The sequence below is a fragment of the Fusarium keratoplasticum genome, chromosome 1 (assembly GCF_025433545.1).
Source record: "Fusarium keratoplasticum isolate Fu6.1 chromosome 1, whole genome shotgun sequence".
Classification (NCBI taxonomy): domain Eukaryota; kingdom Fungi; phylum Ascomycota; class Sordariomycetes; order Hypocreales; family Nectriaceae; genus Fusarium; species Fusarium keratoplasticum.
In genome coordinates, this window is record NC_070529.1 from 6,271,371 (window position 1) to 6,293,604 (window position 22,234).

At 51.3% G+C, this 22,234-nt stretch overlaps 8 protein-coding genes across 8 annotated transcripts; 2 read left to right on the forward strand and 6 right to left on the reverse strand.

Annotated features, from left to right (window-relative positions):
- Positions 1-72: 72 nt before the first annotated feature.
- On the reverse strand, positions 73-1,185 carry NCS57_00185600 (Asparaginase; the record flags this gene model as incomplete). The annotated part of the gene is made up of 1 exon (XM_053051904.1): positions 73-1,185. One exon carries the CDS (start codon positions 1,183-1,185, stop codon positions 73-75), a length of 1,113 nt encoding a protein of 370 aa, XP_052920419.1.
- A 1,823-nt stretch (positions 1,186-3,008) lies between these two features.
- NCS57_00185700 (uncharacterized protein) lies at positions 3,009-3,962 on the reverse strand (the record flags this gene model as incomplete). Its single annotated transcript, XM_053051905.1, has 1 exon — positions 3,009-3,962. The coding sequence occupies one exon, from the start codon at positions 3,960-3,962 to the stop codon at positions 3,009-3,011; it is 954 nt and encodes a 317-aa protein (XP_052920420.1).
- Positions 3,963-6,503: 2,541 nt separating this feature from the next.
- NCS57_00185800 (uncharacterized protein) lies at positions 6,504-9,341 on the reverse strand (the record flags this gene model as incomplete). The annotated part of the gene is made up of 4 exons (XM_053051906.1): positions 6,504-6,627; positions 6,679-7,780; positions 7,830-8,573; positions 8,654-9,341. 4 exons carry the CDS (start codon positions 9,339-9,341, stop codon positions 6,504-6,506), a joined length of 2,658 nt encoding a protein of 885 aa, XP_052920421.1.
- Positions 9,342-9,879: 538 nt separating this feature from the next.
- NCS57_00185900 (uncharacterized protein) lies at positions 9,880-11,713 on the reverse strand (the record flags this gene model as incomplete). Its single annotated transcript, XM_053051907.1, has 6 exons — positions 9,880-10,036; positions 10,084-10,318; positions 10,368-10,650; positions 10,704-10,974; positions 11,024-11,577; positions 11,642-11,713. The coding sequence occupies 6 exons, from the start codon at positions 11,711-11,713 to the stop codon at positions 9,880-9,882; spliced, it is 1,572 nt and encodes a 523-aa protein (XP_052920422.1).
- A 477-nt stretch (positions 11,714-12,190) lies between these two features.
- Positions 12,191-14,036, forward strand: NCS57_00186000 (MFS domain-containing protein; the record flags this gene model as incomplete). The annotated part of the gene is made up of 8 exons (XM_053051908.1): positions 12,191-12,267; positions 12,323-12,432; positions 12,484-12,612; positions 12,661-12,743; positions 12,793-12,832; positions 12,879-13,602; positions 13,651-13,780; positions 13,833-14,036. The coding sequence occupies 8 exons, from the start codon at positions 12,191-12,193 to the stop codon at positions 14,034-14,036; spliced, it is 1,497 nt and encodes a 498-aa protein (XP_052920423.1).
- Positions 14,037-14,269: 233 nt separating this feature from the next.
- Positions 14,270-16,576, reverse strand: NCS57_00186100 (Ferric oxidoreductase domain-containing protein; the record flags this gene model as incomplete). The annotated part of the gene is made up of 2 exons (XM_053051909.1): positions 14,270-15,854; positions 15,903-16,576. 2 exons carry the CDS (start codon positions 16,574-16,576, stop codon positions 14,270-14,272), a joined length of 2,259 nt encoding a protein of 752 aa, XP_052920424.1.
- A 1,093-nt stretch (positions 16,577-17,669) lies between these two features.
- Positions 17,670-18,914, reverse strand: NCS57_00186200 (CBM1 domain-containing protein; the record flags this gene model as incomplete). The annotated part of the gene is made up of 2 exons (XM_053051910.1): positions 17,670-18,112; positions 18,161-18,914. The coding sequence occupies 2 exons, from the start codon at positions 18,912-18,914 to the stop codon at positions 17,670-17,672; spliced, it is 1,197 nt and encodes a 398-aa protein (XP_052920425.1).
- A 1,011-nt stretch (positions 18,915-19,925) lies between these two features.
- Positions 19,926-21,978, forward strand: NCS57_00186300 (Zn(2)-C6 fungal-type domain-containing protein; the record flags this gene model as incomplete). The annotated part of the gene is made up of 4 exons (XM_053051911.1): positions 19,926-19,951; positions 20,005-20,010; positions 20,076-21,158; positions 21,213-21,978. The coding sequence occupies 4 exons, from the start codon at positions 19,926-19,928 to the stop codon at positions 21,976-21,978; spliced, it is 1,881 nt and encodes a 626-aa protein (XP_052920426.1).
- Positions 21,979-22,234: the final 256 nt, after the last annotated feature.

The window sequence follows — 22,234 nt, forward strand, 5'->3', positions numbered from 1 at the left end:
TTGGTTTGATATTAAAATCGATATTCTATCGCATATCTCATCAGAACATAATCAGGTTCTCGTGAACATTATCTACTGAACATGGGTATACTCAAAGATCTCCTTGATCTCCTTGGCAGGAAGCTCCTTGGCCAGAGCCAGCTGGAGCTGAATGCGAGCCTTGGCAGGGTTGAGGTATCCGGCGTTGATACCGTAGTCCTGGCCAGACACGAAACCCCAGGCGGTTCGGCGGCTCACAACAACGGGGACCTTGGTCTTCTTGACAACCTCCTCAAGAGCCTCCTTGGCCTTGGTAGGCCAGCCTCCAGCACCGACGCCGGCAACGACAATACCCTTAGCACCACCCTCAACGGCGGCCTCGAAAAGCTCGGGGTCAACCTCCTGCTGGCCGTAAAGCACGTCAACCTTGGGAAGAGGCTCAGAGGCAGAGATGGAGCTGATGTTGAAGTAGTGGTGGCCCAGAGGTCGCACGGGAGGGTACCAGAAAACAGGCTGGATGTTCTCAAAGGCGCCCAGGTAGCCCTGCTCCTCAGCCTTGAAAGTGTCGAGAGCGTTGGCGTTGGTCTTGATGGTGTACCGAGCAGAGGCAATTCTGTCGTTGAGGGTGATGAGAGTTCCTCGCTTCTTGGCGCTGTCGCTGGCGGCGAGCTTGACTGCGGACAGCAGGTTGATGGGGCCGTCGGCGCTGATGGCCGTGGCAGGGCGCATAGAGCCGACGACAACGACGGGCTTGTCGCTTTGGACCGTCAGGTCGAGGAAGAATGAGGACTCCTCGAGAGTGTCGGTTCCATGGGTGACGACAACACCTTGCGTATAAGGGCTATCCAGCTGAGCCTGAATCTGGTGGGTCAGGTTGGTGAGGATAGTCGAGGTGATGTCGGAGCTGTCAACGTTGGCGATTTGCACGCCACGAACGTTGGAGATGTTGCACAGCTCGGGAACAGCGTCGATCAGGACCTTGATGCCCAGAGCTCCGGCTTGGTAACCAGTGGTCTGGTCAGCCGAGCCAGCCGAACCGGCAATGGTACCACCGGTAGCAAAGATGGTGATGTTGGGCAGGCTGGCGTTGAAGCACTGGAAGTCGCTCACAGCTCGGGGGGCCAGGTGGGGGATCTCTGGCACGGGCGAGCCCAGGGCAGTAGCTGCCAGGGCGCCCAGGGAGAGCAAGGATGTGAAGGACGACATGGTTCTTGGCTTGAAAAGTCTCCGGGTGTGATTAAGCTTGGATGACCCTTGTGGAAGCTGGAGAGGAACCGACAGTGAGGTCAATTGGAATGGGGAACAGACCTCATCTTAAATAGACGGGAACGCTGACGTACCGGAAGCCAAGTCCGATCCTACGACGGACATCCCACCTATTTGGTTTTTGATTTGATAACAAACAAGGTGCATCGGGCCGGTGGTATAGCATCACATCGTCAAGGAACGAGAGCAACAAGGTAGAACCAACGGGCCAAGGTTCCAGGGCGGACACCGAATCGGAACTCCTGCTTTAGCGGCCGAAGCAAGACTGACTCTGGCCCGCGTGCTGCAAGCGCAAGGCCGGATGCCTAGTTGCGTACTGCAGAGCGCCGATCCGCAGCCCGGTCAATGGTTCGACCGGGCTTCTAGTGTGGAATCCTTACAGTGTTCCTAATCCCCGCCCTTGCATTGCGTGCTGCGAGATTACGGCACGGATTCACCGTTCTCAACTGTCGCTGTCCATCCATCTCAGGGGGAAAATGTCGTCGATATGGCGTGCCTCTGCGGCGTAAGCGAGATGCTCGATTGCGATGCCTTGAACCCCAGTTCGAACCCCTCGATATCTGATTGCGCCAAGGACTGGGGATCCCCGGGCTTCCTTTTCTAGACTAGGACGAATCAACAAACCACTGATAAAGGGAGGCCGCGGAGTCGTATCCTTACCCCAACCACCTCTTGGCAGGAACTGCGGCAATTCCTTGGGCTTTCTTTTCTGTTACCTTTTTGTTACCTCACCTTATGGGGAGAGGCTGGACGATCTTGCCGGGCCAATCTCTCCTCTCCACGCCCTGGGTTGATGAACGTGCCCACCCCCGCTAAAACCCTATCTGAGGGGGTTATCATTACACAAGAGCTTTGTCCTTGTGATAATCTGTGCTCCGCTAAAGCTGACTCGGATGCACCGGGGCGAGTCAGAGTGCCGAGAGAGGAACGTGTGCGGACCAACGACATCGGCCTTTAACGTTATAGGGAAAGAAGCCGATCACGACACGACTTGGTGTTGGTTGGCCCCCGGGATTCAGGCATAAGTTCATAAATTCTAGAATTGCGCGTCGAAACTCTATTCCGAGATCTGCTTAGCGGACTGGGGAACCCTTGTCAGGGATGTGGCTCGTCTGTCACCTTGAGAGATTAGCAGATGTGGGTTATCATGAACTTTGAGGTGATTTTCTGTCGCTACGTAATAGAGACTTGAGGCTCGTTGAGTTATCGCACGTGGTCGAGAACGTTGAATCTTCGGCTTCAAAATATGAGCCGAGATAATCGATTCTAAGCCGTGAGTTCCGGATATGTTATCTTGTGAGTTGTGATTACATTTGCTTTTGGCCAAATGCCTCGTTGCCGTTTCCCCAGAGACTGCCAGCCAATGCCACAAGTCGCAACCGATATATCAGGATCTGGGGATCACTCGCCTTTGATCTTCAATTCGCGAAATGCATCCTGGATAAAATTGACGCGTCATGCATGCACCGTCTCCATCAAAGACGATCGCAATTTACTGTCCCTCGGGTTCTCCCGACAGCTGAGACAGCGATCGGCACGGCTGCGAGATGTACTCTGCCGTCGATACAATTCCTAGACGCCCGATCTTATTTTGGTTTCAGCCAGCTGCTCAGATATATCCCCACTGAGTACGATAGAAGCAGCCCTATTTGCCTAGTCTTAAACTGATCTGAACACGATCTCATCTTGAAATTTGCGACATTCCACGAGGGAAAATGAGCCTTGAAAGCCGCTGTTCACATGAAGTCCACGATTCTCTGCATCTAGTCTGAATCGACGAGTTTGGCCCTGATAATTCCGCTCATGACTTCCACCGCAGTTCCACTGAGGTGAACAGTCTTTACCTCACGCTCTCCTGAAGGCAGCACCTGCACCTCGACGTCCACCACGATGAGACTCTCCCGACCCATCTCAACGCCCTGGGTGATCTCAACTCTGACAGAGTCGGCAGACAAGACATGCAAGGCCAAGTAACAAGACAGGGCACATGCGGCGCTACCTGTAGCTGGATCTTCCATTGCGCGCTTCACGAGTCTCGTCCTGACCTTTTGCACAAACCTCTTTCCATCAGGTGCTGTCTCGTGGCCCGTGAGTACGAAGTAGTAGCGCCTCGAGTCAAAGTCAGTGCGCCATCCTTCGTCTTGCAGATCGCCGGAGAGATATCCCATGGCTCCAATCTTGGCAGCTCCAAGAAGCTCCAACGATGGCAGCTGAACAAGAGCAAACGTCATGCCTTTGACGATACTGAAAAGACGAGCGCCTTCCTCAGCCGCGGCAAGCTGGGCGAGTTTCTCATCTGAATCGGTGTACTCGGCTCGGCTCAGCTGTTGCTGGTGAAGCCGGACGTTGTGAGGGATTGCAGCGCGTGCAGAACCATCCTGCCCGAACTGACATTCGATTCTTCCCGCTTTGGCGATAAGAGTCTCTACACCCTGAGATTTGAGGAAAACCGCCGTGCCGATAGTTGGATGACCAGCAAAGGGCAATTCACGATCAGGCGTAAAGATGTTGATGACCCTCTCCGACGATGCCGAGGAAGCATCGACATCGTGAACAAAGACGGTTTCCGAGAGATTGAATTCCCGAGCGATGGCTTGCTTCTGGGCTTGGGTGAGAGGAGGTCGCTGACTTGGTGGTGGAATGGTCACGACGGCCAGTGGGTTGCCTCGGAATGGTGTCTTTGTAAATACATCGAGTGTTGTGAAAGGCAAGTCCATTTTGCTAGCAATCATGAGGGATGTTGGAGAAGAGAAAAAGGAAGAAAGAGAGGAGGATGAGGGATATCATGTCGGTTGCATTATCTTGCATCCATTATTAAGCCTCATATGAGTCAGAGCCGATGTCCGGCAGCAACCATTAGGATATGCATACAAGGTGACTCGAATATGCCTGGAGTTTTGACTCATTAAAGATATAAACATTCCTACCAGACTGAATTTCTGTTCAGTACGGCCAATCCGGCTTCCTTCTTGGCACGACTCTTTCGCGCAGTTCAGCACATACGACCATAGCTCGTAGAAAATACGGGGTCCCGTCCGCTCCCCCAGAGTCAAGCTGCGAAGCGCTGGATTAGTAGTTGGGTCGGTGACGACCAGCGAATCCCCGGTGTTGTATGTCTTTTTTGTCATCTTTTTGGCTGTTGGCTAACTGGATCAAAGAAGGGTAGCTATGATACGGTTTCAATGAAAAGGTGGTGTTCCTAAGGGGCTGCTCCTCAGAACAACATACCACCACCTTTAACGTAGGGAGAAAAAAAAAGCGAGAGAAGGGCCCCGAGGTTATTTTTCTCAAATTGAAAATATTCAAAACGGCGATCAGCTGTCAAAGCTTGTTTTTTGAGATTTCATTCTATATCTTTCAAGTATCTCTATACTACACAACTATTCTTCTTTCTTAACGACCTCTCCGCCGTACACCAGAGCAAAGAACACTACTAAAATACATAATAGCATTAAAACCCAATGCTATAAACTAGTCAAGTATACAGATAGCTGCTAACTGTGGTAGATTGTAAAGGGCTCTCACAAGTAGGATAGGCAAATAAAGCAGGAAAACAACCAGGAAAAAAAGGCATGTCACGCCCGCCGCCAAAATCTGAACGGTGGCGATCAGGCAACGTTTGGCTTTACCGCCATATCTTCGCAGGTGATCCTTCATTCGCGCCCCGAAAGAAGGACCTTCCTTGACTTTACGAATAGTCGGCGACATGGTTGCTTAGAGAAGAGCGAGTTTTGACGAGGTGTTGAGTGTGGTGGAGGTTGGCCAAGAGTGAGGCTGAGGTTATCGTCGGGTGTGTGGAATGTGATGTTTCGTGGTAAATAGTGGATGTTGGGAGTGTGCTGTTAAGTATGCTGTTGCTTGGAATAGTGAGTCTCGAAAGGTTGTTACTGAGTGTGTTGATGATGGTGCAAGCAAAAGGATAGGACGAGCCACGGGCCGCTGCTTTTATGTTCAAAGTCGCAAGAGGCTGCGCCTACTTTCGTCCATAGAACAGCATCTTGTTTCTTTATTACCTTCTTTGTCTCGAGTACGCTTCTTTTTCGACCTTGATAGCTTCTTTGATTACGTCTCATGCGGGTGTGCGCTCTGTAGGGATGCCACCCAAATGCTCTTGCTAGCCGAAGATGGGCTTCAAGCATGCCAATCAATGGCAATCAAAGACCACAAAGACCTTTGTTATTCGTTCATTTATATTTTGAGCTCGCCACGGTAATTAACCTAGGGTATTGCAAGTTGCTATGAAGAACAGCCTCTTAGGCTACGCGGCATTGAGATTTCATCCGTTGCGTATTATCAACTGTCTTCTTTTCGATCCTAGCTGATTCTATTTTCCGCTCAAAGAGGAGCTTCATTGTACGCAATGGCTGTACTCTCTTTGGCCTCTATTAAGGGAAGGGTAACTAAGATCCCTTGTGGCTGACAGCCTCTTTTGGAGTCGTCACTGAGCCCAACAACCAATACCCACGACAAAGAACACTGTCCCTCTTCACATTCATGAGTTGTCAGCCTCATCAGGGTGATTCCATTCCAGCCTGAAAAGGCAAGGTTGTTTGTTCAGTGGTGCATTGCCCTTTCTATTTTTACATTAGGTGGCCAGGGCCTGGTAGAAGTCCCTTCAGATAATTCGCGATAGACGAGAGGCCACCCTTAGCCACGGGTGACAGAAGTCGATAAGGCTCTCATTCCACTCTCGCCCATCTTGAAAGAAACCCTCCAGCTTCTAAGACTCGCCTTCCAGTACCCCCCTTTTGGATTTCGCTCTTCTTCAAATATTTCATTCTTTCTAATATATTGATCCCACTACCAAAGCCTATCGAGACTTGTTCTTTATTGCTATATGGAAGCTCTCTCTATCATACAAGCACGCTAATTACAGGGCAGTAGTTCCTGTTCTTTGCTCCAGGTAGTCCCGTTCCCCCAACGAGATGAAACTTGACGACAATCCTGAAAGTTGTTTTCAATGACACAAGGCAGATACACCAAATTTGCCAAAACATGAATCTCCAATATGGGCGGAGGCCGAAAAGCCTCTATCCGCGTGACACCAATGATGGCCGCGGCGAAAGCGAGACCACTACTAGACAGGTTTTAACTTTAGAGCGCATTCACAATGACTTTAATGAGGGAATAGTCTGTTTGTAATTGTAAAAGGAAGCAGTTTACTTTAAATTGTCTTTTTAAAATATTCGAGATTAGTATTATCAGTTTCATATTTGCATTATCCCAAGTTTTAGCAAATGCGCCTTCCTATTTCGTGACTAAAATTCCAAGTTATCTTGGTCTGCAAAATCTGCTTGTTCTGGCTTCAGGATGCCGACGTCAATCTTGAACTGCCGCAGCCAGGCTGGGTTCTCGGCGACGGTCTGGTTCCAGGGATCACCGCTGTTGGAAGTGATTAGCAGTTGTCGTTCAAGTTATTTACGGTAGGCTTACTCGTTATACAATATCCACCTGGCATGATGCTGTATCTCTTCGTCCGTCGGGACATGCTGGTTCGGGTTGTTGGGTGACATGGTCATGGCGACCCAGCGGGCGAGCTCTCTCGCAATCCAACGATAATAACAGTCGCCGTTTAGTAGAAAGCTGGTCTTCATCCAGGCATTTGCGCCGTCGGAGTTGATGTTTTGCTGAGAGCCCAACCAAGAGTGCGCCTCATCAGAATGGTGAAGGCATCCCGAGGTGAAATTGTTAGACTGAGTATTAGAGTCTGTCATGTGCCGGCTCTTGAATTTTGCAAGCCATGCTTCATTATTCAGGGCAACTGACTTCCATTCCTCATCATCCATCTCTTCGATAATATCATTAGCTTTTTGACGCAGGGCTGCGTCGTCAGGCACAATGCCATGAGCCCGGAGAAGCTCGATGTAATCAGATAGTATTCTCTCCAGCTCACTATAGTTGTGAAGAATCGAGTTGATCCTCGACAAGCTACCTGAGCGTAGATCAGAAGTGTTCTGTGTGCGACTTATCTTGTGGCGCTCTCGGAAAGGTGCAAGCCATGCCGCTGATGAGTTGATCAAATGGATGAAAAACGAAGCCACGTATTCAGATGATGAATCAGATTCAACGCCGGCTTGCTGGATGAGGCGGGAGGCTTCTTGTTGTAGCTCAACATCGGTGAAGGATTGAGACTGTCCGGCACGTATAAAGTCGTATAGCTGGCTCTCCATCGGGCACAGATCAAACAAGTTGTCCTTTCCAGGAATTTTGAGTCGCCGGAGCTTTCCCTCCAATATGGACCGCACCGGTCTCATCTTGGCCTCTTGAAGGATGTCATCAGCTGAAATAATCAAATCTCGTAGCCAAGATGCGTTAGAGCCTTCCCGGTCAGAGATGACCTCAGCCGATAGCAAGATGCGACACGCCTCAAGCTGCATCTTGTCATACGTTGGGAGACCCCCAAACTTGTCACTGTAGACGTGCACAAAGTTGGCCAATTCCAGGCTGATCAGCTCATAGGCGTCTCTCGGCGTCTCCAATGGACCTTTGCTTGCCTCAAAGGGGCACAAGGTGTTGTGATCAATGCCGATGAAGTCTAAGTGGAATGAGTAACTGCCAGAGCCTGAAGATAGGGACCAACTTACATGGTGGGATGGCATGCTCAACACGAAAGAGAACAGAAGCGTCAAACCCCCAGTCTCCTTTCCAATCAGTCATTGTACTACCCATCTTGAAATGATCCGCCAAGTGATCCGCTCGAAATTCCCAAGTATCCATCTTGAGACCACAAAACCCGCAGATGGATCGTATCCCTGGCATCGGCAGCTTCCATTGGTTCAGCGGGCATCCCAACTGCTCTGGCTTAACATCATGAACAAGTCGCAAGTGCTGTGTCAAGTGATCCTTGCGGTTGAACGATCTATCTTGAAGTGGGCGTCCGCTGCAGGTTGAATAGTTGTGACATTGGAAATGGGCGTCGTCGGGTGAAGGCTGGGAACAAAAAGCACAAACAGGGACTCCGTTGTCATCCATTATCCGAGGTCCATTTGGAGCACATGCCCACCGCTCTATAGGAAGGTGAAGGGACTTTTCGTGGCGCTGCCAAGTATGCTTTGTAGTAAAGGTTTCGGTGCAGAAGGTGCACTGGTAGGTGTTGAGGGATCTAACCAGCGAGGTTCTCTTATCAGCTCGTTTATTGGCGGCGTTCTGTCTGCGGCGACGTGAAGCGCGACTAGATGATCTGAAAGAAGCCACAGAGTCGCGGGAGTGTTGCGAGTATGCAGAGTTGTCGCTCGACTGCGAAGTCCCGATGCTGCTGGTTGACGAAGCTCTGGAGAGCCAGTGGCCATGGCCTGTCTGGTAGTGCGTGCCGTCGAGATCCTCAGAGCCTGTTAATAGTCAGAAGCCATTCAATGTCATTTTCCTAGACTACTGCCAAGTCCTGGGTTTCAAGGAGTGGGCGACATACCGCATGATGCCACAGCGCGCGCAATAGCAGTCGCAGTCGCAGGCTCACTCTCAGGAGGCGAATCAACCCATCTTGCCAGTGGATCCATCCATCTATTCCTCTCCCCGGGGGCAGGAGTGGGCTTCCTCCCGGGAATGTCTATGGCTTGGGTGGAACTGGGCGAGTGTGGCGAACCAGGGTGACGAGCTTGGATCTTGCCGCGACGCCGAGCATTGGCCAGCCAGTTTAGTATCTGCGTCTTTGACAAGCCCGTCCGATTCTGTAGAATCTCCTTCTCGTGATCATTCGGAAATGGGTGGTCGCTGTGTGTTGAAACCCATTGCCTCAACACGCGGACAGCTTCCCGCGAGAACCTGGCGCCGATCTTCGGAGGGGGAGCGGCATTGCCGATTGATGCGACGGGAAGTTGCGGCGCATCTGGTGTATTGTCGAGTTGCTCAAGAGCTGGAGTTCCAGTGCCAGAATCGGTCCCGGAGAGGCTATGTGTGTTTGTCAAGGGCGATTGTTGACTGGAAGAGTCGATCAGCTGAGCCTCAAAGCGAGAGACCCAACTACCGTCCTTTGTATCCGGGAGCAAATGATGCAGGTTAAAGTCGTCAAAGGCGGAGTATCCAAAGTAAGCGTCGTCATTCATAAGACTTGGATCAAAGATGGTCTTTTCAACAGCATCATCTGTATTCGTCGACATGATGGTTTTTGCATTATTTCATTGGGAGGAAGTTAATTCCGGAGGCTCTCAAAATGTCCAGGGGAGGCTCCCCTACCTAAGTTAGTAAGAGTCACGAGCGCGGAATGTGGAGTCGTCAATTACACCCTATGACTCCGGTCCCAATTAAGCGTCGCTGACCAACCAACTCTAACGGTGTAGGGTGCAAAAGGCGACAATTCCGCGATCGAGGCTGAATATGAGGATTATGGGGTCATCGAGATAATGTCAATCTCAGTTGCTACGTAATAGCCACGTCAAAGCGATGATGATTGTTCCTTTCGACCCCTGTATTTCTCGGACGTGGGTCGGATTGGGAATGGCCTCATTAACACACCGAAACCCACTTGAATCATCTCCACTGTATTTGTCAGGTCTCACGTGTTTGCGAGACGTGTAATTGAGGTATCTTCAAGATGAGAATTGCAAGTCTACAGCATTATAGTGAGAGTAAGGTTGTAAAAATGAGAGCCAGCCAAACCTGCCCTGAACAGTTCTATCCCTTTTCCCCCTCTTCCGATCAGGAAATCTTACTCGTGGTCGCCGTGTATGCCGTCAACTGCTCCAGAGCATCTTGGTATTCTTCTCCAATGACCTCGGTGTGTCTCTGAGAACGTGGTGTGATGGAGCAGGGGAAGGGCAAAGGAACCGAGTTGAAGCCCTCAGAGTACGCGAAACTGCAGCGCATTAGCACAAGAAGTCGTTCATAAAAGAGGAGACTCACATATCAACATCAACATCCCTTCCCTTCTCATCCTTGGCAGGGTTCACCTCAAATGCCCAGAGGATACGAGCAATATTGATTGCCACCGACGCAGAACCAAGGTGCATGCCAGGACAAATACGACGACCCCAACCGAAGGCGCTGTGGCCAAAGGTACCGGGATAGTTGCGCTCTTCCATGAAGCGCTCAGGCTTGAACTCGTGGGGTTCAGGAAAGTCGGCCTCGTTGAGGTGGACTGCGTCATGATTAGTAGCTACTCAAGAGAACTTATGAGGTAGACTTACGAGTCCAGAGAGGTGCGATGATGGTGCTGCCCTTGGGAATAAACATTCCCTTGTACACATGATCTGCGGTGCTGGCGTGGGGAGTGCCACCAAGTACAGCAACTGGTCGCCATCGCAAGGTTTCAGAGGTAATAGCTCTGATGTACTCTAGCTTGGGGAGATCATCAAACGTGGGCAGGCGATCATTTCCAACGACTCTGTCGAGTTCTTCTTGGGCTCTTGGGATAAACTGGGGGCCAAACTTGGCGCATGCGAGGAGAAAGCTAGCCAGAGAACCCGCTGACTGTTGAACCGAGTTAGTTACCATATTTCGAGGTTATTTGTAGATGCACTTACTGTCTCGACTCCAGCACCAAAAGGTGAGCCTGCCGTGTAAGAAATCTCCAAGTCCGACATGCCAAGATTAGCCTGCTCTTCAAGAAGGTGCTTGGCGAAGCAGTTTGGTGCAACACCCTGAGCAACCTTGTCGCGAACCTCATCCATGAGCTCGGTGTACATGCGAATGTCCTTCTCTCGCTGCTGGAGAACCTCGGCCTTCCAGGGTGCCAGGAAGCTAGGCACGTACTTGAGGGCTGGGTATCTCTCCACAGCAAACTTTCCGGGAATGCTACCAGATGGTCAGCTTTTGTTAGACAGAGGAGGTTGGGATTGCATACTTGACCATTGTTAGACGCTCCATCGACTCTGCGTTGCGGCGGACGACAATGTCACTCCTGACATCTTCAACACGCCTGCCATAAGTAACGGTGACGATTACAGATGCAGCATATCGCTCCAGGTGCGTTCGAAAGTCTTCAGGCGATCTCAAAAGATCATGCATCAAGACCTTGGACTCGAGACTCTGGATAGGTCGATAAGTCTCACTCTGGCGCTGCATGAAACCGCTGTGCAGAAGCTTGCGCCAGCGTCTCCAGTAGCCTGCATAAGGAGCCATGAGACCCCTCATACCGCCTGAAAGCAGCTCGCCGCCCATGATGAATCGCGGACGAGAAGAAAAGATGGCGCCCTTCTTCTCAAGAAGATCCCATGCTGCCTGTGCAGAGCCGAGAACAATAGTTGGGGTAGGTCCTAGCTGGAGATAGACGACATCTCCGTACTGCTGGCTCAGCTCTTGAAACCAGAGCCATGGCTTCCGAATGCCCGTCCTGATGACTTTAGGGCCTGGAGGGAGCTGTGAACGGTGGGAATAGAGCTTCCACTCTTGCTTGAGCTGTTGTTGCAGATTGTCAGTCGCGTGGTAATCAGGGAATGCGGATTGGCCAGGGCAAACTTACCCTGGGAAAGACGAGGGCGAGGTACGCGAGAGCGACAGCAACGGCCGCGTAGACGAGTATCTTGACGACCATCTTTAAAAGCTGGTGATATCGACTGACTGACTACAGAGCACAGACAAGATCGAGTCAGGAATGTCAAGGATAACCCAGAGGCTCTTATTCAAGGCCACCACTTGGCCTCGGTTAACAATTTTTCGACACAAATCTCAACTGCCATGTCGAATTGCCGATCTTGGCAGCCACCCCCGCTTGGAGAACAGAGCCAAGCAGACGCTTCAACGAGGAGCTGACCCCTTTGAATGGAAGCGAGGTGCTGCTAGCTGTGTCTCCGGCTCCGCAAACCCCGCAATCTAAACTCCATGGGGGGGGGGAGAGTGCGGAGACCCCGCGCTGTAGTCTGATGACAGGTTCGGATCCTTGTTCCCGGGTAATTATACCCCGAAAGTTCAAATAGAGGCGAGTTTGACTGTTGAAAAAAGATATTCAGGAGCAGAGATTTCTCAGTGTTGCATTGCATCCTTCATCTTTTGAACTTTACTCTGAACGAAAATGAGGAGTGACGCTTGGCTTAGCAAGCCGTTCTTGACGGCCATCTTTCTTGGAATAGGTGGTTTCCTCTATGGCTTGTAAGTTGTCCTTATCAACGTTACATCAGGCATTGATCGGCTCATGTTTTGATAGCGATTCCGGAATCATCACGCCGAGTCTGGCTCTCAACTCCTTTTTGACCTACTTTGGCAATCCTCATGCTGCTCTCCGTGGTGCCATTGTCTCTGTCTACCAGGCAGGAGGTATGTTCTTTCATGTATAAGGCGTGGTTAGATGCTGACTCCTGAGTTTAGCATGGCTGGGTAGTGCCTCTGTTGGTGTCACCAGTGATAGACTAGGTCGACGCAAGGCCATTGCTTTTGGCTGCATTTGGGGTGTAATTGGTGGTGCCTTGATGGCTGGTGCAGCTCATGTTGCCATGCGTAAGTGCTCGAAAAAAGGAGTGAAATATCATGTTAACTGGTGTTTAGTTATCATGGGCCGTCTTTTGATCGGCTTTGCTGTTGGAACCATCACCGGAGTTGCCCCTGTTTTCGGCGCTGAGATTGCCAAGGTACGATAACCCCTTTTCTTTTGACAGACCTCTTACTAACTCTCCCCAGACCAATGAGCGAGCCAAGATTACCGCAGTCAACCAGATGAGTAAGTTTCCCGTTCCCGAGTAACTATCAAAACTAACCCCCCTCAGTGGTTGCCTGGGGCTTCTTCGTCGCCCTCTGGACCGGTGTCGGTGAAGGGAAATGGCACAACCCCAACCAATGGCGTCTCGGCTTCGCCATCCAGAGCATCCCAGCCCTTCTCCTCGGCGTCGGAGTCCTCTTCCTCAGCGAATCCCCCCGCTGGCTCTGCCTCAAGGGTCGCTACGAGGAAGCTGAAAAGGCCTTCCGCAACTACCACTACGACGGAACCAACGACGAGTGGTGCCGCACTGAGTTTACTGTTATTCAGGTCAACATTGCGGAGGAGCTTCAGGCCCAGGGTAAGCTGTCTTGGGCTGATCTTATCAAGACTCCTGCTTTCAGGAAGCGTCTCTTTGTCGGTTCTTTCGTCTGGGCTGCTGCCATGTTGTCTGGTATCTCGTTTGTGCAGTACTACCAGACTGCCATCTACGCCACCCTCCAGTTCGACCAAGACCGTCAGCTTCTCGTCAGTGGTCTGTATGGTTCAGTTGCTCCCGTGGCCTGCTTCCTGTCCCTGTTCTTCGTCGACAAGATCGGCCGCAGAAAGATTCTGGTCATCAGCTCTTCGCTCCTCTCGCTTTGCTACATGATCATTACGATCCTTGCGGCTTTGTATCCTGCTCGTCCTGGTCTGCCTACCAACGCTGCAGCTCAGAGGGGCCTGATTGCCTGCATCTTTGCCGTTTCTGCCAACTACTCGGCTCTGCTTGGACCCATGACCTGGATTATTCCGTGAGTACAGCAACATTCTGAGTGAGACTCTTGCTAATCACCAAACAGCCCCGAGGTTTTCACTACTGAGCTCCGTGCCAAGGCAAACGCCATTGTCCAGGTTGTTCACTACTCGATCAGTTTGATCATCACCCAATGCTCGCCAATTGCCCTGGCAGAGGTGGGCTGGAAGTATTACGTGAGTAGCGGGAAAAAACCTTCCATGTTACATACTCTGACCAAACATCTAGATCCTGTTCATTTTGACCAATGCTCTCTGTGCCGTCGTCTTTGCATTCGCCTATCCCGAGACGCGAGGCAAGTCCCTCGAGGAGATTGACGAGATCTTTGGTGATGTCAAGGTTATCCGCCAGGAGGATGTCAAGTTCTCCGAAAAGGCTGGGCTCGAGACACTGGAATATCGTGGCAACAGGACAAGTGCACAGGATGCTTAGGGCGGAATCTCTACGGCCTTGATCGGCTAGTACATGACTTTGGTTGAGTCAAAGTCGGTCTATCTATTACTCTTCTGAATAATCTTATTATAAAATCTCTTCTCTTTAATCAGCTGCCTTAAGAGGCTTCAGCCCCAGCTTTCATTCCAGCTTATAATCTCGGCTGTGGTGCCGATGCTTAGTGCAGCAAAAGTAAAATGGCTTCACCAGTAAATACAAGACATGGAGTAAAACTACCAGCTAAATCCTTCATCTATAAGAACAAAACCTCTTCTCAAACCACCAGATCGTCCAAGATTCGAAGCAGCAACCCGCACATCATCCGCCATGCCCGGTGGTCCTGAGACGAGGATACCGATGGGATCCTTTCGTCCACCACTAGCCGTTAGCTCGCTTTGAAGAATTTCCGCAATGCCCATGCGCTTCCCTACGCTAGTGGTAACACTAACAGTTGGTGGGAGACCGGACATTTCTTGGCTGAGCTCTTTCTGAAGCGAATCGTTTCTGAGGCCCCAGTACACGCGTGCGGATCTAGTTCCGTTCTCGTGGAGGAGTGGCAACATGGTAGTGATTCCGACTCCACCAGCAAAGTAGACGAGGTCAGAGCAGTGGGACAGCTTATTGACGGGGCTGGAATGATATGAGCCCTCGATAAGAACTCGTAGTCGAAGCATACCCCCAGCCGATGCAACTTTTTGGTGGAGCTTTCCGGTCATGCCTGAGCGTGTCCTCACGTAGAATGTCGCTCTGGATACAGGGCCGGTCCTTTCGCGAGGTACTTCTGCTTGCTGTGACGTAGAATCGGCCTTGTCGTCCTTCTCTTTTCCGATGTTGCTTTCACTTCCAGAAGCGGGTTCTTCAAAGGACAGTGACGAAGCAACGGAGAAAGGATGAGTCTCCCAGAACCGCCAGCTCAAGGTCGGAAAGCAGAGATAGGCGACACCATGAACTGAAACATCGTCGATGGTGATCTTCAGATACTCTCCTTCTGAACCATCGACGGTCGAGACGAGGGCAGTCTTCAGACCCCGTCCAGTCATTCGAACCACCCGGGCAAGACGCTCAAGGGCCCAGATACCAGAGCCGATAAACATCCAAATCTCATAGCCCCAGTTGTAGTCGTAGCGATACCAGATGTGGTAGTAGTATCCGATGAGGAAAATCAGAACCATGAGCTGGTGGGTGGCCAGGAACACTTCGTATGCCTTTTGTCGAACGACAAGCAGAGAAGTTGGCCAGATGATGACAGCAGCAACTGTTGCAACAATACCCCAAATCCAGTAATCCTGAACAAGCTCGGCTTCGTAGTCTCCAAAGAGCTTGTAGTACACCAGCAGCATAATCGAGTGCAGAACAGTGTGCAGAATGGTCCAGTATCCAAGCCAGCGATGAAGCAGTAGGTATGTGCCATAGCTCCAATCAGTCATCTGCAGGAGGAGGCTGTTTCGAGATGAAAAGATCATAAGCGCCACCATGTTTCCCATGGCCATGACACCAGCTCTATTTCCGATAGTGCTGATTTCTTGCTCGCGCAGACTAGCAAAAGAACTCTGGGGTTGAATGTTGTAGTAAGGTGCGATGAGAAAGACAAAGTTGAGTAGGCTGATGAGGAGAATAAACAGTAGCTGTCCACGGGTTGGGACAAGACCTCCTCCCAGGTGAGGCGCGACGGGTGAGCGGTGGGATGTGCCCCAGGCTGGGGGGTGATTGAGAACCGAGTTGAGCCAAGTCCAGGAGATGCTCCTGTTCAGAGCTGGGATGAGTCGAAATAGTGATAGGACGACTGGGAGAAAGATGGCAACAAGCATGATGGCGATGCTGGTACATTATTAGAAACATGTTATGATGGATTCAGAGACGACTTACGTGTATGTTACATGTCCAATCTCGTTAGTTTCAAACGAGGTCATGCCGTTGTACTGCTTCTGCCAATTCGCCTTCAAGACAAAGCTCGTGACATTCAGGGGCTCTCCCGACACGGCGATGGGCAACGAAGTATCCGGTTCAGATTCCGTCGTCTGCTCTGTTTGTCCACCATGCCCTCCGTGTTGTCTAGCCTTGATCTTCATGGAATGGTGGTCATTGCTGCTCTTGGTCTCATTGCTCATCCTGCCTGAAGCTTCTTCCTCGTCCTTTTTGGCTCCTGCGAGAGCGTTCTGGTAAGACATGGCGGGCTTCCACTCCATGGTTCCGACAGTACCAGTAGCCAAGTGACCACGCCAGTAGTCTTCGATCAAGGAAAGCTCAGGTGCGTCGCTTCCCGGGCAATAAGTGTCGATGCAGAGTGCCATAGTCTTGAGAAAGGCAGGATCGCTGGTGTAACATTCTGGCGGTGTCGTGGTGGTTGAATGTCCTGAGCCATGGATCGCTGCATCATCCTCTTTTGGGGTACAAGTCAAAGGGCAGCCTTTAACGACACCGCGACATGCAAAGGCGCAGGCAGGATGGTACATGGTCTTTCCCCATCCAATCATGCCAGTGCCATCGGACAGTGCCAGGCCGGCATGCCAGCCAAGCAGCAGACACAGTTTCAGAGCCATGGCCGCCTAGATTTTTCCAAAGAGTTTGAATGAAGAAGAAAGAATCAAAGAAGAATGCCGAACTTCTCCAATCTGCGTCTCCTTGAGGTTCTCTTAAGGGTCCATTGGTTCGCGGCACAAAAGTCTTGGCAGTAATCCTGGTCGAGGCTGGACCCATGATATCTTGCTCAATCCTTCTCACGTCGCTACATCAGTGGATCATTGCAGACTCTGGCCATCAAAGCAACCAATCATTTATTTTTGCTTTCACAGTCCATCCTTGAGCAGTGCAAGAGCCAAGACTGTAGCAGCGGCGGCTGATGCTTATTTGGGCTCGGAGATGTGGTCAGTGTCTCCGCCTTGTCGTTTCTGTGCGAATCTCTGACGTTGCATTTGTAGATGGCACTGAGCCTCGCAGTTCCCTCTTCTCTCATGGGTCCGGGTCTACCGCGGATCAGTTTACACTGAGCTCGTCAGCTAGAACCCCTGTTGTACTCGGCACTGGCAGTATAAGACCCTCTTCGCTCAATTGAGCAGGTTCTCGGACATGGACCGATTAATAATTGCTCATCATTTTGAGGCTCGGGTGTATTGAGGTGTGTGTTGTAAGGTGGAAATAGAGCTTATGCCCTAAAATAAGCTTAAGGCTTAAATTGAGCTTAAACGTCTAAAGCCGCGTGATTACAACAACCCATTCAGTCACCTGCTCTGTAATTCTCAAACAAAAATATTTAGCCTTCTTGACATTGCTTGAGAGTATTATGGTTCTTTACGATAAGTAGGACTTTATTAACCGTAAGGTGAGCCTGAACACTGCCCTGACACCCGTCATCTTGCTCAGTACTCATCTCATCAACTTAGTAGATAATCATCATAAGCATGGAATGGTATAGCATCGTTGATTGTCACGTACACAATCATGGATAGCCATTTCTCATCAACAGTGTGTATGTATTAACGGCCACTAGGGCCGCTGGTTTATATCGAGACTTGATAAATATGTACACATAAAACCACCAGCATCAGGCTCTGAAAACTCCTCGTCATGCTACAAAACCACTCGCCATGCTCCACAAACTCCTCTCATCATACAACTTCGATAGGCCGTCAACGTTTAAGCCGAGACGCACTGAGAATACCACTCGTTGGCCTTGATGCACTTGAAGCCGGAAACGCACGTGGTAGGACCGGTGTAAGAGGCACCGCCGCACTGAGCGTAGGCACCGGCGGTAGCACCAGTCTGGGCAGTAGGGGCAGCGGGAGTCGAGGCCTTGGTCGTAGCGGGCTTGGAAACCTGAGTCGTGGTAGGCTTAGAGGCGGCGGCCTTGGTCGAGGTGGGCTTGGAGGCGGCGGCGGTAGTGGCGGGCTTAGAGGCGGCAGCCGAGGGAGAAGAGCTGCCGGAGCTAGAGCCGGAAGAGACACCCGACTGCCAGCCTCGCTTGCGGGAGAGCTCGTACCACCAGTTGCGGAGCATCCAGCCATCAAAGTCAGTGATGGTGGTGGAAGAACCAGCAAGCATGACGAAGTTGGTGACACCAGTAGGGGTCCAGTCATAGACTGTACAAGTTAGCTAGTTGCTCACACAGCATAGGGAACATCACTTACAGTCGTCAAGGGCGAAGGTGTGGCCCATCTCGTGCAGGAGAATGTGGCCGACACCCTCAGGGCCAAGTCTCTGACCCCAATCACCACCAGCACCACCGGCCATACCCTTGGTCAGCCAGAGGGACTGGTCGTAGTGTCGGTCGGCACCACCGGGGCACTGGTTGTAGTTGCCATCCTGGTGGAAGAAGCGGCCGCACTTCTCAGAGCACTGAGGAACACCCTCAGAGTCGACGTCAGTGTAGACGTCAATGCCAGCAGTGGAACCCTGGAGGAGGCTCTTGTCCTTGACAGCCCATCCAACGACGTTGACCTTGATGTCCGAGTAGGGGAAGTTGTCGTAGCCGTAGAGCCACTTGAACCACTTGTTGTACTGAGTCTGGAGAGTGGTGGCAATCTCCTCACGGTAGGCAGCAGTGACGGGCTGGTCAGACTCCCATCGAACGCACATGTTCAGCTTGCCCTTGCCAGCAATGAGCTGGTCCCAGCCGTAGTTCTTGAAGCCCAGGGCGTCAGAGTAGGTCTTGAGGCAGTGATCCCAGACCTCCTTGAGGGGGGTGGCGAGGTTCGAGGGGGGGTTCCATCCGGACTGGCGCTTGGCGGGACGGTTGCGGGGGAGGTCCTCCCAGGATCGGGTCTCCTTGACGCTGCTGAGGGCCTGCCAAACGGAAGCGTCAAGATCGGACTTGGGGGAGGTGCCCTGGGCCGCGGTCGACGCAGCGAGGGCCAAAAGGCTAGCAGCAGAGGAGAAACGCATGATGCAAAATAAGTGGAATAAAAGAATGGACGGTGATGATGTTTAACGAATGATACACTGAAAGGGAAAGTAAAAAAGAACGTCTACCGAACAAGTCTCTTCCATTGTAGGGCAGAGCGAGAACGGGACGAAATATATAGCAGCGAGCTGAACAGCCTGGGAAACGGGCATCGTCCCGTTTTGGGATTGATGCCAGGCCTCAATTGGCGGGATAAAGAGGCTGCGGAGACGGGATGGAACCTGCGGATCAGGGGTAGCGAGGGCCACGGCGCTGGGATTGCATGTTTCTCGCCCAGGGTCAGGAGAAGACGAGAAGCTATGGGGTTTGAAGATGGAGTTTTCTAGAATTGGTCTTTCGATAGCCGGGCCTGTTAATAATTACCCGTGTGCACTTATCTTCAAGGTTGAGTTAGTTGAAGGTTAGACTTGAGACTCTAGAGGGCGCCAGACATGGAGGCTATTCACACAAAACCACCACCCACCTGTCACTACCCAACCCAGCAGAAGAATAAGCTTACTCTCATTAAAAAAAACAACCCATGCCCGCATCATGAAACTGTCGAAAAACTGCCGATAGGCCCAAGCCTTGTTTTAGGTGTTTTCATGGTGTCACCAAGCGCTCCAGTGGATGTGCTGGGGGTTCTCCTTGAAACAGTCCTTTAATCGTCGTTTTTTTAGGGCGTGCGACCTGAGACGGGCCTTGGCGGGCATGGATCAACCGTCGAACTATTCAGACTAACGTTAGTTTTACGAACGGACGAATAATTAGACCTGGGCGCGCCTTCGGGTATCGAATTTCTTCCGTCCAGTCAGCGGCGCTCCATTGCGCGCTTCATCTCGTATTGAACGGATGGCACGTGTTGGAGCACGTGCCTCCGAACCCGAAGCCGTAAATTTCAAACCCGATTCGGGTTTAACGGAGGATCTGTGTCCGACTCTTGTCCGATCATGTTGCCGAGAACCCCGCGTTTGAAGGGCATCAGCCGATAACAGTGAGGACAAGAGTAAAGGATGAGGACGACAATAGCTTGTGAAAGGTAAGTAAGCTTAATTCATCAATTACTAGACAGAGTCTAACTGTCTCATATAGGTGCAGGTAATTAACCATCTCCCCGTCGTCACTTTCCCGACAGGGGTTAACCAAGATTCACCCTACACCAGAAGATCCAAGGTCAAGTGCAGACACGACGGCCAGCCCCCTTGCGCCGGCTGTGCAAAAAGTGGTCATGTCCGAACCTGCGCTCTGAGTGGGCCTATCCTGGGTCAAAAGCCGTCGTCTGATTCCAGGCCCCGATCGGCAAAGAGACGCCGTCTTAGCCCGGGCAGTCCAGCAGAGGAGTCCAGCCGGGACATCGGCCACGTCTTTAGTCATGTCCCCCGGGATCGCCTCATAAAGGCTATTACCATCTTTCGAGCACAGTTTCCTGAATTTGGGTTCATACATCCTGGAGACCTCGAGTACCATGAGGGGGAACTTGGTGTCTTGCAGAAGTTACGGCTTTTGGCCATCTTGGTCGTGTCGCACCGCTACATGGACGATGACCCGATCGACGAACCAAACGTGTCCTACATAACGAACGAGGCACAAAAGAGGATGACCAATGGCCCCAGCTTGGCCCTCATCCAAACATTTCTTATTCTTTCCCTCTGCAACTGGGGCGACGGAGATGGCTTCAATGCCTGGATGCACTCGGGCATCGCCACCCGAATGGCTCAGGGGCTTCTGAGTACCGGCTTCGCAGGATGCAGCAAAGGCGAGACGCTGTCGGAGATCGAGAAGAGGACTCTGTGGACTTGCTTCAAGATGGACAAGTTACTCAGCTGCGGCAAGCGTCGACAGGCCATGTTTCCTGACCAAGATTTGCACTTTTCCTTGCCCATCAACGACGCGCAGTTCTTATTTGGAGCCCAGGCGACTCCAGCGCCAACACTAAGCCCTGGACAAACTGACTCGAGAATCTATGGACCCGACGATTACCTCGTCCTTCTCATTCAGGGTCTGCGGATCTGGTCAAGAGTGCATACGTGGATAGCAGAGGGCGGCAGAAGACAACCTGGCATGACGGAGCCAGCCGAGTGTCCCTGGAATGAGACCTCCAAGTGGCATCAGATGAAGCAGGGCTTGATAAAATGGCGAGAGTCTCAAGATGCCCTCATCAGATATCCTGGGACCAAGGTGTCCATGCATGCTCAGCGGGGGCAAGCAGAGAGGTTTGGTTACATCAACCTCATTTACTACGTCAGGTGAGCACACAAGTTTACCGTGGATTTGATTCGTACTAACTATTGGTTACCTAGTTTTCTATTTCTCTGCCGCGAGTATATCCCATTCTGCCCCGTCGACGAAGTAAAACCACGAGGTCCTATAGAGCCACCGCTACTCAAAGCCCCAGGACCAGAAGCCTTCTGGTCACAGAACCTCATCGAGCTATACAACGCTGCAACACAAATGTCCAACTTGCTAGGCGATCTCGAACACGTCGGCTGCTCCCTCCGTACGCCCTTCTCAGGCTTGTGTGCCTTTTCCTCGACGCTGTGGAGTCTCTATGCTGCCTCGTTCCCAAAGTTTATGGGGTTTACGCAAGAGCAGACCAAGAATGCTGAGGAACAAGCAGAGAGGACTATGGCGTATCTGGTCAGGATTGGGCAGATATGGAAGCTTGCTGATGAGTGGATTGACGTGCTAAACACTGCCAAGAGCTTGTTTCATCGTGTGACCATGGAGGGCCATGGGAGAACCGTCAAGAGGTCGAGATACGATTACCCAGAGCTGGAGGAGTCGATACATCTTGCGCCACTCAAAGGGATGCCTCGACAGACGTTTGATAGTAGCAGCCTAGTGTCATCCTCTGTCAACCCCCCTAGCGAGAGGTCAACGCAGCAGACGACGATGAACGAAGCAGGAGAGGAAGAAAACGCTGGGGGTGGGATTGCTTTTCAAGATGACTTGGCACACGGCAACGACTTCCTCGGCGAGGATTGGTGGAGGCTTCTATCTTTCTACGATGACCCTCATCTGTTATCGACAAGTATTGACAATATTGGAGATGCAAATGCAGACTAGGTTGCTAATATCACGAACAATTCCACATACCTATGTGGTGCCTTCGGTGTTATCCTTTTGGAAACAATGTTGGGATATGATGCTACCTCCGTCTCTGCGGTTGAAGAAGTCCTCTGCATAATGACTGTATACACTTTCATGCAGCTTATACTAAACAAATCTACAACTTTTAATTCATCCCTGTTTTACAATCTTGCACTTAGATATTGTGAACCCGAGATTTCGGGTTATTTTATCGCTAACCTTTGTAACCCGA